The sequence below is a fragment of the Micromesistius poutassou genome (assembly GCF_964030765.1).
Source record: "Micromesistius poutassou genome assembly, chromosome: 9".
Lineage (NCBI taxonomy): Eukaryota > Metazoa > Chordata > Actinopteri > Gadiformes > Gadidae > Micromesistius > Micromesistius poutassou.
Genome location: NC_140279.1, coordinates 604,268 through 620,767, shown reverse-complemented (window position 1 = coordinate 620,767; position 16,500 = coordinate 604,268). Strand labels below are relative to the sequence as shown.

Below are 16,500 nucleotides of genomic sequence, written 5' to 3'. Positions count from 1 at the left end.
GAACCAAGTGCAAAGCACTAACAATCACTAGGTTAACCCGTTTCCTGTATACAACAAAGATAGCTCAGTGAAGATGCCACACAATACTACTAGCATTGTGTGGCAGTACTACTTCTAAGTAGTAACAAAACAAGTGTGTACATTAAGTGCCAGGACGTACAACCAAAACAAGTGTGTACATTAAGTGCCAGGACGTACACCAAAACAAGTGTGTACATTAAGTGCCAGGACGTACACCAAAACAAGTGTGTACATTAAGTGCCAGGACGTACAACAAAACAAGTGTGTACATTAAGTGCCAGGACGTACAACATACAATAAGCGAGTACATTAAGTGCCAGGACGTACAACCAAAACAAGTGTGTACATTAAGTGCCAGGACGTACAACCAAAACAAGTGTGTACATTAAGTGCCAGGACGTACAACATACAATAAGTGAGTACATTAAGTGCCAGGACGTACAACAAAACAAGTGTGTACATTAAGTGCCAGGACGTACAACCAAAACAAGTGTGTACATTAAGTGCCAGGACGTACAACATACAATAAGTGTGTACATTAAGTGCCAGGACGTACAACAAAACAAGTGTGTACATTAAGTGCCAGGACGTACAACATACAATAAGTGAGTACATTAAGTGCCAGGACGTACAACCAAAACAAGTGTGTACATTAAGTGCCAGGACGTACAACATACAATAAGCGAGTACATTAAGTGCCAGGACGTACGACATACAATAAGTGTGTACATTAAGTGCCAGGACGTACAACATACAATAAGTGCGTACATTAAGTGTCAGGACGTACAACCAAAACAAGTGTGTACATTAAGTGCCAGGACGTACACCAAAACAAGTGTGTACATTAAGTGCCAGGACGTACACCAAAACAAGTGTGTACATTAAGTGCCAGGACGTACAACAAAACAAGTGTGTACATTAAGTGCCAGGACGTACAACATACAATAAGCGAGTACATTAAGTGCCAGGACGTACAACCAAAACAAGTGTGTACATTAAGTGCCAGGACGTACAACCAAAACAAGTGTGTACATTAAGTGCCAGGACGTACAACATACAACAAGTGTGTACATTAAGTGCCAGGACGTACAACATACAATAAGCGAGTACATTGAGTGCCGATCATCCCATCACCTCACTCCGTCCCCACTCTGTCCGTGTTAACACTGAGTGTGTGTGTTCCTCTCGTCTCCATGGTGATGTGCGGGGCAGGCGGGCAGCGAGCGACGAGACGACAGCGAGGAGGAGGAGGGCGGCGGCGGCCCCGGGGGGCAGGGCGGCGGCGGCGGCCAGGAGGGGGCGGAGCCCGAGCTGCGCGCGCAGGAGTACCTGGAGTACTTCCAGCGGGGAGGGGCCACCTGGAGCAGCAGCTGTAGCACGCCGGAACTCAGGGACCTGTCCGCGCAACCGCACTTTAACCACGGCAACGGCAGCACGCCCCACAGCAACGGGGGGGCCCCACCAACGGGGGGCCCCGGGGAGTACTACGCCGCCCTGGCGCTGGCGGCCGCGGCCCAGGCCCAGGCCCGGGGGCGGGAGATGGAGGACGAGGAGGAAGAGGAGGACGAGGAGGACGAGGAGGAGGAGGAGGAGGAGGAGGAGGAGGAGGACGGGGAGGAAGGGGAGGCCGGGCGGAGCGAGGGCGGCGGGGAGTGGCCCCAGGGTAACGGGGGTCTGCCTTTCTACCCCGCCGCCCTCAACGGCCACTTCTACCCCGCCGCCGCCGCCGAGGCCCGGCGCGGCGGCGGCGGCGGCGGCGGCGGCGGCGGCGGCGGCGGCGGCGGCCCCCCGCGGCCGGGCCCCGAGGCGGACGGGGAGCTGGGCGCGGGCGCGGGCGTGGCGTCGGCGGTGGCGGCGGCGGTGGCGGCGGCGGCGGCCAGGGAGCGGGAGCGCGGCTCGGCCAGCGCCCTGCTGCAGCACATGATGGACTCCATGGAGCGGCAGAAGGAGCGGGCGGCGGCCGGCGAGGAGCAGGGCGACGGCGAGGACCCCGACATGGAGTTTTACTTGAATTACTTTAACAGCGCGCAGCACGAGGACGCCGGCGGTGCAGAGTCGGCGGCGGCGGCGGCGGCGGCGGCGGCGGCCCACGGTCTGGTGCCGTCCCACTGGGCCGCGGCCTCTCGGGGCGGGCTGGGCCCCGAGAGGGGGCGGGGCGGGGAGCGGGGGCGGGGCCCGGGCGAGAGGGGCGGGGCCATGGGAGGAGGAGGAGGAGGAGGAGGAGGAGGCGGCGGCGGCGGGGCCGGCGGCGGCGGCGGCGTTGGCAGCGGCGGGGAGAGGAAGATGCGGTCGAAGGCGTTCCAGAAGTGCCCCATCTGCTCCAAGGTCATCCAGGGCGCGGGGAAGCTGCCCCGCCACATCCGGACGCACACCGGGGAGAAGCCCTACGAGTGCGCCATCTGCAAAGTGCGCTTCACCAGGTAACGCTCGCTCACGTTCGCGCTAACGTTCACATTCAGGGCGTTTAGCGGACGTTTTTTTTATCCAACGCGACTTACAATTATTACATTTGTCAGAAGAAAGAGAAACAATATATCTCTAGTCGGTACAGTAAAGATGTTCATAGAACCAAGTGCCGAGCACTAATAAATGTTAGGGTTAACCCGTTCCCCGTACACAACAGAGATAGCTTAGGATAAGATGCTACACAATGCTAAGTACTGTTTTGTTTTTGTGCCAGGACGTACGACGACACACAATAAGTGCATAAGAGGCGTGGGAGTGACACACAACGGACACGCACTCGCACACCGGCGCGTTAGCTCCGGCTAGGGGTCGCGTGCTAGCATCGCCGTTAGCAGTAGCATCGATTTTTTTTTTTTCTGAGCTCCTACACGGGGCGTCCATCTTGTGATTGTCACGAATTATCTTCATTTTTTTTTTTATTGTCCTATTTTTAAGTCGTTTTGTTCTCCTGCGCGTGTGTGTTTTTAACCGGCGCTGCTCTCTCGTGCTGTGTGCCGTGTGACGCACCTGTTCGGACTCAACACCTCCTTACATAACGTTCTGTTTATTCAGCAGCGTTATTACTTTTCATCAGCATAATGTTCTCTAAAAAGGCGCATTGTACATTCCACCGCTCGCCCGCGGGCTCACGCGGTCATAAAAGTAGTTTTATCGGCGAAGGGTCCACAGCAAAGTCCTGACATTTCAATCCGAGGGACCCTATAAAGAGGTTGTACCAGGGCAGTGTTATCTAGCCTAGGGCCGCTGTAAAGTGTTAGATTCTGATATAGAGGGGGATTCTTGGCACGCTGTGCTCTCCTATCTCATCTGAACTTGTGAACTTTGGCTATGTTGATCGTTGCCCCCAGCGAACCGGCCCATAACATAACTGCACGCACGCACACACGAACATACACACAAACACACACACACACACACACACACAAACTCACACATACAAACAAACAAACACACACACAAACACACTCACACATTCAAACGATCACACATGAACACACACGCACACACACACACACACACACACACACACAAAGCCCAACTGAAATGCAGCCAGTACAAAGCGAGAGAGTCTGGACTGCACATGGCTTCCCTGTATTTGTGAGTGCTTCCTCGAAGCCATTCCCTTAATGAATTAATCAGTGGGCTGGCTTTGGAAACAAGATGCAGGAGGGTAGGAACACTGGGACCCTTTGCATTAGCAGGGCGAGCAGGGAAGACTGAGCTAAATTTGCATTCCGGTTAAATGAGGTTAGCGGTAGGAGGAGGGGTATTGTAATCTTAATCCTGTTTGATCAGGGTTAAGAGTGTCTCTCGCTCTGTAATAAATCACTCCTGTCAGTTAAATAATTCACCCCTGTCCCTGTGGAACTTTGTCCCCGGGCTCTGACCCGTGGGGCCTGCCATGTGTGGCTCTTCCACCGGACAATAGGACTTCCACGAGTCTGTCCTTCCTCAATTCATGGAGGTTCTCCGTACAAATTCAAGAAGGGAACCTATTTGTGTGTGTGTGTGTGTGTGTGTGTGTGTGTGTGTGTGTGTGTGTGTGTGTGTGTGTGTGTGTGTGTGTGTGTGTGTGTGTGTGTGTGTGTGTGTGTGTGTGTGTGTGTGTGTGTGTTTACCTAAAGCCCAGCGCAAAGCTCTGCTAACAGCAAGCATGCGTTAGCGGGCTACGCTAGTCTGTGTAGCTGCCCTGTGCCCCAGCTGGTGGGGAATCACAGCTAGCTAAGAGCTACGATGTTAGCGAAGAGCTAAGATGGTAGCGGGGTAAAGAAAGGCAGACGTGGACCCGAGGGCAGCGTTCTGATAAAGAAGAGATGGGTGGACAATCTAGTCTCAGACCTAGACGTCCAGGAATGACGTCTAACCACGTTGGGTTATCCGCTATTGTGTTAGCCTTGGTGTGTGTGGAGGCGAGATGTTTATGTGTATTAATCATGCCAGCATTGTAGTCTAGTGTCCAGCATGTATTTGTTTTGTAGAAGATACTGAAAGAGTCAGAGTAGTTTTTTTTTTAACAGTTATCCAGTAAACATTAACCTTGACAAGATATTGCTAACAATATATTTCAGTTTTATGTATACAACTTCCTTTGTTCCGAAGATAGTTTATGATTGACGTAAGGTTATGCAGACACGGTTCTTCACGATGGATAAAGTATGAGTTATTCTTTATCTTTTTAGTTGGATATATATATATATATATATATATACGAAAATGAATATCAATGATAAACATTTCTTTTTTAAATCGGGGGGTGTTTATCAGCCACTTTATTTTTTTCTCTTGGATGATAATTATCCTGGCTGATGGGGTGTGGAAGGAATGAAAAAGAACGGGAACTGTAAATAAACGCCGGCAGGGGGGCAGGGGGGGCCGCGGCTCAGAGAGGAGTTATGAGAGACGGTTCAGATAAAAACTTCAGGTTTACGGCCCCCAGCGTCGCGGCGAACGCGACCCGCAACGGCAGCGGGGCGGCGGAGACGCTTTAATAGCTGACATCAAGCGTTAAAAGGCGAAATACCGTTGACCCATACGTACATTAAAAGGAATAATATACGGCAGAGAGCGGGTTTTGTATGCAGCGGGAACCTCCGGTACGGTAATACGAGCGCTTAAACACGTCTTCCTCTTTTTGAAATGTGTGTTAGCTCACCCCCCCCCCCACCCCCCCGCCCCCGCCCCCGCCCCCGGGGCGCTGCGGGCTGGGAGTTTGTTTTGCAGCGGTACGGTCGCTTCATTCCCTGGTCGTTTTTTCCTCTCCTCCGCAGACAAGACAAGCTCAAGGTGCACATGCGGAAGCACACGGGGGAGAAGCCATACCTGTGCACGCAGTGCGGCGCCGCCTTCGCCCACAACTACGACCTGAAGAACCACATGCGCGTGCACACCGGCCTGCGGCCCTACCAGTGCTCCAGCTGCTTCAAGACGTTCGTGCGCTCGGACCACCTGCACCGCCACCTCAAGAAGGACGGCTGCAACGGCGTCCCCTCGCGCCGCGGCCGCAAGCCCCGGGTGAGGGAGCCGCCGGCCCTGCTGGAGGCCCCCCTGGACCACCCGGGCGCGCTGGGCCCCGCCGCCGCCGCCGGGCCCCTGGCCCACTCGGGCCCCCACGGAGCCAGGGGCCGGCGGCGCTCAGACCCCACCTTAACGGCGGAGGAGGGCGGCCCCGACTTCCTCACGCACAGTCCTGAGTCACAGGAGAGGCCGGTGGAGATGATGGGGCCCTAGGGGGGGGTCCTCGGGGGGGGGCCCACGAGACCCCCCCCCACGCTGGACGCCATGCTCCCTCTGCGGACGCCTGTGAGACAGGCGTCCGGACAGAGAGGAGAAAAAGATAACATTTTGAGGCAAACTTTAACGACAACGACTAACTTTTTCCTCTTTAAACCAAATCAGGGTGTCACAAAAATCTAATCTTAAACGTTTCATTGTCCCTCTTTGCTTTTTGGAAACAGAGACAGCACTTGCGTCGGTTTTAATTGTCAAAGAGCAAAGAACACTTCAAATCAGGCGCCCACGATGTCCACTTTCTGGGTCACTTTATTTCCTTATGATCTTAGGGATTTTGTACATTGGCATACACGCTCTTAGTGGTAGAATGTCACGTGGATTCACATCAACTATGAGCAACTATGCAGTGGATGGGAGATTTTCATTTCGTAACAGGCTGTCTGTCCAACGGCAGGCTCCTGTTTGGGTTAACCGAGGATAAATCCTTTTGAATGAAACAACATGTTTTTGTTTTTTTTTTCTATTCTTTTGCAGACATCTGAAAATGTACAGTTACCATAGAAACAACATTGCCACTCGGTGTGGTATATGCAAGTCCTCTTCTTTTGATGCTCCAGAAAGGATCCGACATGGGTTTGATTGAAGTGTTTCTTAACTCTCTCTCTCTCTCTCTCTCTCTCTCACGAAAAAAAGAAAAGATAAACAATGTATTTTATGATTCTAATGTCTTTAAGATAAGAGAAAAGATGAAATGTTGTCGAGTCGAATCCACGTTTGTGGAGACTCTTGGCTGCAGGGAAGGGGAGTGGAGGAGGGCTTCTGTTTCTGAAGCACTGCCCTCGCCTCCACGCGTCTCTTAGCCTGACTTTGTTGCCTGTCTTGCACCTCCCAACCCTGCGACTTTAGCATTTCTCGTGTCCTGTATGATTTGTCTTAATTTTTTTTTTTTTTTTTTCTCTGTCAATGTTGGTTCCATTTTTAATCGATTTTGCTTTGGGTACTTGACACTTTATAATTGTATACGTGTGTGTGTGTGTGTGTGTGTGTGTGTGTGTGTGTGTGTGTGTGTGTGTGTGTGTGTGTGTGTGTGTGTGTGTGTGTGTGTGTGTGTGTGCGCGTGTGCGCGCGCGTCGACATACAGCAGGTAGTTAGGATGACATCGGGTCCCTTCTTAATGCGGAGGTATACTGTTTGTACGTGTCACTTCACCGGGCGATGTGTCGTGGGTGAATGATAAAAAAAAAAAAAAAAACTTAAAATACCGGCTACACCAACGAGAACAAACAAAAAACACTTAATCGAGACCCCCCATTGGTCCAACGACAAAAGAACATTTGACATAATATAGCCCTCCACCCCCTCCCCCACACACACACCCCCTTCCCCCTCAAAGAGGGAGGAGACCAGCGTGAGTGAATGTGCTTCATGTTGTGCAGTAGTTCTTGGAAGTCTGTCCTTGTGCGACGGGGGAACGCGGGTAGCATTGAACCCGGCGCCCGGGCACAGCATTTACCCCCGCGGCCGGGTTAAGGCCATGTCAGGGAGCCTGAGGAGAGAGCGCCAGAGATAGAGGAGTGGGATATGAGATGAGCACCTTTTCTATGTTTGCACAGCGACAGCGGCGACCTGGGCTGCTGGTATGTTCCCCAGAGAGGTTGTCCTGGGGGGGTTGGGGGTGGGGGGGGGGGGGGTGGGTCAGGGCGAGGCTGGCGGTAGGAGAGAGGAGGACTCAGGGAGGGCTGGGTGCAGCCGTACTGCGCTATGTTCCGCTCTCGGGGCCCAGGAGACCGCGCTACCATGAGGTAACCTGCAGCGTGAGGAAAGCAATAAATACCTGTCCAAGTCGGTAGGCGTGGAGGAGCAGCTGCAGTGGGCTGGTGGTTTGGGGAGGTGGGGCCGGGGGTGGTGGTGGTGGTGGTGAAGAGGGGAGGGGGGGGGGCGGTCAGGGTCTGGGTGAGGGAGTAGGGGGGTTGGGGGGAGAAGAGATCTCACAATGTCTGTTGCATTCCAAAAAAATAATCTCCCCCAGCACAGCCACGTTTTCAAGCAGGGAGGGATCAAATCAGACCTCTCTCGCTCTTGCTCTCTCCCTCTCTCTCCCTCTCTCTCTCTCCCCCCTCTCTCTGTAGTCCTCTAATGCCGCCCGACCAGCATGGGAGCGGGTATTATTATATTAAAGCAAAGCCTGGTGTAACCTAGGTAGGATCTGTGTGTGTGTGCGTGTGCGTGCGCTCATGCGTGCGTGTGACTGTGTAGTTGTGTGTGCGCGCCTCCGTGGTCGCCACGGTCCCTCTGGCCACATCATCACTTTGTTGTGAGTCAGCCGCAGCCTGTTCAAACATGCACCCTGAACTGCTAGCCCATTGCGCGCACACACACACACACACACACACACGCAGATTCCACCAGAAAGTCGGACCGTAGCGCGGTCAGTGCTGCGTGTGTTCTGCTCTGGCTTGGTGCATCCGGTTTGCGCTTAGTTTTACAATACGTCGTTGCTATGTGGGTAAGTAGGAGAACATGTGACCCCTTGAGATCCCCCCCTCTCCCCCCCAGCTCTTGGCAGAACCGCTTGATTCGCGCGTATTGCCTCCTTTTGCACCTTTATATCGGAGAGAGAGGCGGCTTGTGATTGCACTTTGTTACTGAGTTAATGGCACTTTTTTTGGTCGACCAAACGGGTACTTCGCTGACACGGGCCGTGGGTGAGAGGCGAGCCGGGCCCCGTCCCACCGGCCCCAGGGGGACGGTGGGACGGGGCCCGGCGCCTCTTCCTCGGTTTCGTTCGGGGTTTGACGACAAGTTGCCAAAAAATAAAAAAGAACAGAAATCTAGACACAAATGTGTATGAGATGAGATCTCACAAAGACATGTCATGGGCTTAGAAACAAATATGTATTTAAAAAGAAAAAACATATCTATATATATATACTGTATATATATAGATATGTGTTTATCTATATATCTATATCTAAATATAGATGTATAGATATAGATATATACATCTAACCCCTGTAAACAAATGCACTTCAATGAGTGAGACGTAAGGGAGTGAGGAGTGTGTGCGCGCGTTGCGGTCAGTGTGCTCCGTGTTTGCATGCGTGTGCAGAGGCATGCACTTTTGTTTTCTGCATGCGTGTGCACGGGCACATGCGCACGTCACTGGCTGGCTAGCTGGAGGGTCTCAGGACAAGCCTGGATAAACAAACTTTGTGTCTGCCCCATCTGTTCGCCAGCCCCGCGCTGAACCAAACATATTTTAGCAGAACAAGAGCATTGTGATGAATTGCCATCCAATACCACAGCATCAAAGAGCGCTTTCCGCGGAAAACACGCAGAATAAATGTTGGTTTGGTTACTCGGTGATCTGAGCTCTAAATTGGCTCTGCGCTCGGCCTTTGAAGCCGTTATTGTTGTATCTTCATGAGGGTTCACGAGTGAATGTCATGCAGATACAGGTCTTCAGCTTAAAACCCCGTCGGCAAAGCGGGGTTGTTTGGTTGTGGATGGTCAAATACTAATTGGATAGGAATTGTTTTCCAGTGCAACCCCTTCCACCCAGTGACAGCTGAGGACCACTCGCCTCGTCTCCCGTGTGTCCGTTTGTACGTCCACTAGCCAAAGATGTACTGGGCTTGGCGGGGATAGAGAAGTGGTGCGCGTTCACCCAGACCGGGGCTCACTGACCGTTCTGCACAACGACCCCCCCCCCCCAAAACCTCCTTACTGTCCTCCAACCCCTCCTTACTGTCTCTAATAGAGGCTGTAGCTTTACATTCTTTTCTGCTTCATGTCTTAGTTCTCTTTAAAATATTGTATTGCGCTGCATTTCCTTCAAACCCCTAACGAGTTGTGTGTGTGTGTGTGTGTGTGTGTGTGTGTGTGTGTGTGTGTGTGTGTGTGTGTGTGTGTGTGTGTGTGTGTGTGTGTGTGTGTGTGTGTGTGTGTGTGTGTGTGTTGTGCGGATGTATGCTGAATCGTGATACTTTTCCTCGTATGACGGTGGTTCAGGGTTCCGGGGGATTTGTCGGGTGGGGATGGGTATTAGGGTAGGGGTTATGGATTATAAGCCTGATAGCACTGGAAGTGGTGCTTTAGCTGAGAACAGCGAGAGTTTGCACTAATGATAATGTCCTTGTCCTGTGTGTGTGGGTTTGGACCTGAGCGAGGCCGGGGTTGTGTCAACCTGGGAGCCCCCAGCAGGGGGCCTGTCACTCATGGTTTGCACGGAGAGCCCCTTCCGGCCCGGTGGGCAGATATGTTATACCAGGTACCGAAGAGTGAGACGTCCATCGATGCCATATACCAAAGCCTGGATGACCTGTGCTGAAGGTCATCGCAACGTTTAGAGCGACCGATATTTTGTGGGATCAGTGAAATATGTAATATTTCAATATCGGAAGGCTATATCAAAGATTTTGGTGGTGACCCTGCAATGTCATCAAGCTAGCAAATCTAGGACTCCCCCCCCCCCCCCTCCACCCATCGACATCAGAATCAGCTGCAGTACGTCTATCTCACCGTTTATCTTTCCACCAATAGCATTGCAAACACAAAGGCAGTTCTGATCAAAATGATCGCTTAAAGCTACAAGACAGCTTAAATAAATTTGGTATTTCAATCCTCAATATCTGCTATTTCCAATATTGAAAAGGTCGGAATTAAAATATGGGTACTGATGATGATGATGATGTTGAAGCTGGTAATCATTTAAATCCAATTCATGTAATTTCTACATTCATAGACCACGAGTCCAGATGATGACACATGTGCACCTTGTTGAATGTGCACCTTGTTGGACGTGCACCTTGTGGGATGTGTCGATTCGGGGGGGCTCTCTGGGCTCCTGTGGCCTTTGTCCGTCTGTCTTCTGAGCTCACCTTCACTTTGGTTCTCGTCCGTGGGTCCAGATGCATTTGTACGCGGGGACGGGGGGGCTCGGACGGAGCCCCCCCCCTGTCCCACCAAGAGGACGTTCACCGCGATGGGACAGACGTGTGCCTTAAGTGGTCAAAGACTAAAACAAAAGCACTCTAAATTTCACCTTGTTTGTTTGTTTTTTTTGGTTGTCTGTCATTAATCAGGACTAAAAAAAGAAATTGGATCAATTTGCTCGAGTGGATTTGCATGATGTACAACATTGCTTTATTACTCTGTTCTACTGTTGTTGTTTTTTTGTTGCTTTTTAAGAAAATAGTGAGTTGTCAAGAAAACGGTGATTGAGACGAATTAGTGTTGGGTTCAGCGGCGATTGTGAGTCTGTGTTGTGTAGCGCGTGGGCAACGTTTCTCTGGGCCCCCTCGCTCCACCTCTGGTTTCCAAACGGGCCCTTGGCCCCAGGGCAGAAGACCTAACGGAGAAGGGTTATCTTTACGAACCATCGCTGGTCCCTTAACAAGAACTGGGGGGGGGAATCTCTTCCTCAATCAGAGACAAGTGCAACACAAACTGTTTTCATGTTGACAGCAGAAGGCGGTACTCGGTGAAGACGTGACAGTAGTCATGATGGTAGCAGAAAGAGTGTCTGTGTGTTTTTGTTGCTTTGCTCTTTGTCATGTTGTCGCACACCTGATTTTGTTTGGTTTTGTATTTTTTATTTTATTGTTTTAGTATTTTCCACCAGCCTCTTTTCATGGCAAGCAGAGTGTGGCATATGCAGTGCAGAACCAAGCGCAGCATGCTTCTGGCACACACACACACACACACACACACACACACACACACACACACACACACACACACACACACACACACACACACACACACACACACACACACACACACAGTCCTGGAGCACACGAGCTGTGTGTGTGTGTGGGGGGGGGAGGGAGTTGGTGTGTGTGTGTGTGTGCGAGTGAGTCTTTCTCATTAGGGTACAAAGGTTTGGGGAAGGGGAGGCTAGGCTGGATGTTTTACTTTCCTGTTTGGTTTTGATTATCTCAGCTTGTATACAAAAGGGCTGGTAGGTTTAATGTGATGACCACCAGTCTGATTGACATTAAGACACAAGAGAAGGCCATTACAGGTCTCCCAGATGGGGGAATTACAACATGGGAGTTTTTTTTCTTTTTTATGTCTTTGTAAATACTTCTCAGGTGGAAAATACACTGCTATGCATTGCGTTTCAGTGTCTGCTAAAACATGTAACGTGTGTCCGATGACCCTTCAAGCTATTTCCTGTCTTTTTTTATTTCCTGTGGTCATAACGAAACAAAAACAAAAAAAAAAGATTCCTCTTAACGTACAAAGCGGTAACGATTCCCTCTCCCTTCTTGACTTTGACCAAGCTGTTCGCTCCGGATCAGGATCCAGGGATTCGGGGAATGAAGATTCAGGAGAACAAAAATTGTGAAGTGTGTTTTTGAAAGACAGAAAGGCTCGGAAGAAAAGCAAAAAGCGTGGACGGCTTTCCTCTTCTTCTTCTTCTTCTTCTCTCTCTCTCTCTCTGGAGCGTGAGGATGACATCATTACTCAGACATCTTTGCCCATCAGCAGGGAGACAGAGGCCAGGGGGTGTGCTGTGGGAGGGGGGGGGGGGGAGAGGAACCGTCTCGGACCCCGATGAGGAAACATTCCATGAATTCATGTCCAGTGACCCCCCCCACCCCCCCCCCCCCCCCACCATCTACGGACTCTCGGCAGGTGCAACACGCCTTCTTCAGACGAGTGAAACAGTCGGCTATCTAATGGCTATTTGAAGCCTGTCTGCCGCTTCATCAGATGGAGCGACAGACAGACAGACAGGCAGGTTGACAGACAGGACCTCCCCCACAACAACACCCCCCCCAGGTCTGGCTACCTTTACTGCCTGTTCCTTTGAGTTCTTTCCTCGCTTCTGCGATTGTAACAAAGCACTTTGCGACGGGCCATCGAGAATCGTGTGTGTGTGTGTACTGTTTGTACGGTTGTTATTCTCACTTATGTTTCGTTTTGTCCGTTGATTTATATTTTTGGTTGAGAAAAAAATATATTTAAAGAGGCAAACAAAAACACAATATACCGTGCAACGAAAAATAAAGTCCACGTACAAATACGGTAAAGCATCGAAAATGTGGTATCTGCATTGAGAGTATTCAGTGCTGGCAACACCTCAGTTTGACTTTATCCCTCGCTGTCAATAAGCATCCTATTGGACGCTTACTCAGTCCAGTATACCCCCCCCCTCCTTCCCGCTTATTATCTCCGACCTGATTGGGAGAGTCCTGTCATATTTGTCTTTTGGGAGAGTCTTTCTTGTAAAAAAAAATAATAATGAAATCCTATATAAGAGTTGAAAGCTTTCTGAGAAGGCTGAGAGGGCTGGTTGTAAAACATGCGTTGTCTCTCCTGCTGCAGAGTCGGACTCTGCCATAACTCTGTCTTTGCTTCAAGTAAAAAGGTGGGATCTGGTATCCACGCCGGTAAGATGTATAGGGACATAGATATCAAAGGGCCAAGCACTTATGGATTTATTATTTTTATTTTTGGGTGGGGTGGGGTGGGGTGGGGGGGGCTTGGTATCGATGTCAAATTAGGATTATCGCAATAGAGTCAAGAGAATATATCCATCTTAATATACGTAAAGACAAATTCATAGTTCAATAAATGGTTTAAGTTGGAGGGGAAGCGATATGGTGACTATTTATAATAGATTGATTTGTAAATGTTATTGATGAAAAAATAAGATCTTTAATAGCCGTTTGAAACTTCTCTGGTGTAAGTTTGGGGTGGCTCTACATGCCCTGTTTCTCAGGCCTGGCCATTGAATTTTATTCACAAATGTTTTTTCTTAGCATAGCAGTCTGTCAAGTCTTATCTGTTGGGAGCTGCAAATGGGTGAGGGTTATATGTGAATTTGCACTTTTTGGCGACAAAAAGAAATTGTATTGTATATGAGACCACTAAATCCACACAATCTAAACCATATAATTCCTTTTTTATTTGTTAAAATTGTTCGTTCCGTTTTTCTTTTTTTAATATATCCAAAAATGTCTGGCATCTGGTTGTATGGTTTAAAGAATACGAGATCTTTCTATTAAAAAAACAACAGTTGCAGGTTGTATGTTTGTCAATGTTTACACACACACACACACACACACACACACACACACACACACACACACACACACACACACACACACACACACACACACACTCTGCCTATACTATGCGGTTTCTGAAAACAACCACAAGATGGCAGTAAAATCCCTCATCAGCCATTGAATTAAGAAGTCATCTCTGCCTCGTGCGATTGCAACACACCATTGCTCACTCTTCCCTTTTCTTCCCCCCCCCCCCCCCCGGATCTTTTACGCTCTCTTTCCCACATGCACGCAATACACAGACGCATTTGTGCTCTCTTATCCTGCCAGTTATTATACAATTATACAGATGCAGTGGTGCGTAACATTCAACTTTCCGGCGTAAAGATACAATCATTTAACACCATATGCATTCCTTATCGTGAAAAAAAAAAGCGTAATTGCCATATAGATAAACAAACGTGTAGGAGGGCACATTTTGCGACTTGATCTTATTCTTACTCCTGACAAAGCTTTCGATTGTGATCGTTCTGTTTTTAAACCGTTGATTACCCCCCCCCCCCTCCAGCCTACTTACTGCGGGCTCGATTGTCGCTTTCTTCCTGTTTGTCTCGGAGTGCGCCTCCCTCAGGCCGTCATGCAGGGTGACAGAGGTCACTGAACAGCTCATTAACCCCACCCCAACAGCCCACATATTGCTCCAGTCCCCAGGCCCTGCCTACCCGGGTGCGCGCGCGCGCGCGCGCACACACACACACACACACACACACACACACACACACACACACACACACACACACACACACACACACACACACACACACACACACACACACACACACACACACACACACACAACTTATAATGCTCCACTAATAGCAGTTAAGTCGACCTAAGCCCGGCGCATAAGCAGCACATTTTTGAGGGATGCATCGGAAGCCGTGTATATCTTGATGTTATGTGCATGCATTAAGCCGTGTCCCGTTTCTATCTGTATAATTATGCCCTCTATCAAAACCAACATCACATTGTCGTTGTTTGCAATGACACACATACACACACACGCTTGTGTTTAACCACCCTGCGAAACGCTGTTAAAACCAACAACTGTAGCACAAACACTAGTTTGTTTACACATCTATGGATGTTGGCTCTCCCTCACGGATATATCTGATGGCCATATTTCCCTCCAAAAAACGCCACCTCCACGCGTGGGTCCGGGCGTTTATCGCGTTTTCATTCCTCCCGCCACAGTGTACCATCACTGGGTTTTGTTCTCTCATTCTATATTTAAAGACGTCTCTGTCGAACCTGTTGGCCAGATGTCCCGCGGCTCCAGGTCATTAACTCGTGTGTGTGCAGGGTTTTTGCGACACACTGGGCCGCGGTGTTATTTTCCGTGTTCAGGCCTCGTAGCTGCAGTCAAAACACGGTGGATAAGAAGAGCGTTAGGGGACGGGAGATGCCTGGGAGCTGTTGTCTGCTGTCTCTGGCGGCAACTGCTGCTGCTGCTGTGTGTCTTCCTTTGTGTGTGTGTGTGTGTGTGTGTGTGTGTGTGTGTGTGTGTGTGTGTGTGTGTGTGTGTGTGTGTGTGTGTGTGTGTGTGTGTGTGTGTGTGTGTGTGTGTGTGTGCCTAATGTATGTGTATTGGACACTTGGTGTCGTTTTGCGTGCACATTCCCATGTGTCGGTCCCTTTCTTCTTGTGTGTGTGTGTGTGTGTGTGTGTGTGTGTGTGTGTGTGTGTGTGAATGTAGATGCTATCATTTTATGGAGTAGGTGTGTTCTGTGCCTGTTTGTGTGTGTGTGTGTGTGTGTGTGTGTGTGTGTGTGTGTGTGTGTGTGTGTGTGTGTATATATGTGTGTGGGTTGGTGTCATTTCACACACACATCCTTACACCTGTCCATGTGTCTGTGCCTATCTGCTTCTGAGTGTGTGTGTGTGTGTGTGTGTGTGTGTGTGTGTGTGTTTTGACACCATACTTTTATGGAGGGGGTGTGTGCGTGAATGTGCGCTGCATGTAGATATCATTAGGCTGTAGATGAGCCCCTCGCAGGCTCAACAATGCACATTAAGCATCCGATGTAAACATCCCACACACACACACACACACACACACACACACACACACACACACACACACAGTGATGACGTCGTCTCACCTCACACACCTCATTTCCTCCCGTGGGGGGGAAGTGGCCCTGCCTCCACACCCTAGGACTCGAGTCCCCCCCCCCCCCCCCACTAGCTGCGTCCGTCCATGGACCCCCGCCAGTCCTCTCGGAGTGGCGGACCCCCAGCGCCGGTTCTGGGGGCCGGGAGGGTGGGGGGGGGGGGGGGGGCGCCGCGTTCTGATCAGGTGGTTAAGCCGCTCAATATGACAATAATTAGCCCAACGCGGAAGACAAGTGCTCTTTCTTATGTTGATCAGGGACATTGACCTTTCACCCCCAGTGTGAACCCCCTCTGGGTCCCCCCCCCAACACCCCCCCACCACCCTCTCCTGGCCAACTCCCACCAGGGTGGGGCGCAGGGGGGGGGGGGGGGAGAGAAGGCTCCGAGCCTCGCCTCCGGCCATCTCCTCTCCTCCCAGGAGGACAGAGGACTGAGGTGTCTTTAAACCACTGCGGCAAAAAGCCCAACCAAAGCCCTGCAGTCATTAATATGCAAAAATGCAAATGAGAAGGTAATTAAGAGCTGGAGCTCTCTGGAGGCTCTTTGATTGCTAATGAATTCTAATCTGCAAAGAAAAGGGGGGAGG

At 50.5% G+C, this 16,500-nt stretch overlaps 1 protein-coding gene across 1 annotated transcript; it reads left to right on the top strand.

The window, feature by feature from the left end:
* Positions 1-73: 73 nt before the first annotated feature.
* On the top strand, positions 74-5,715 carry zbtb7a (zinc finger and BTB domain containing 7a; the record flags this gene model as incomplete). Its single annotated transcript, XM_084473495.1, has 4 exons — positions 74-97; positions 1,234-1,752; positions 1,828-2,441; positions 5,256-5,715. 4 exons carry the CDS (start codon positions 74-76, stop codon positions 5,713-5,715), a joined length of 1,617 nt encoding a protein of 538 aa, XP_084329621.1.
* Between the last annotated feature and the right edge of the window lie 10,785 nt (positions 5,716-16,500).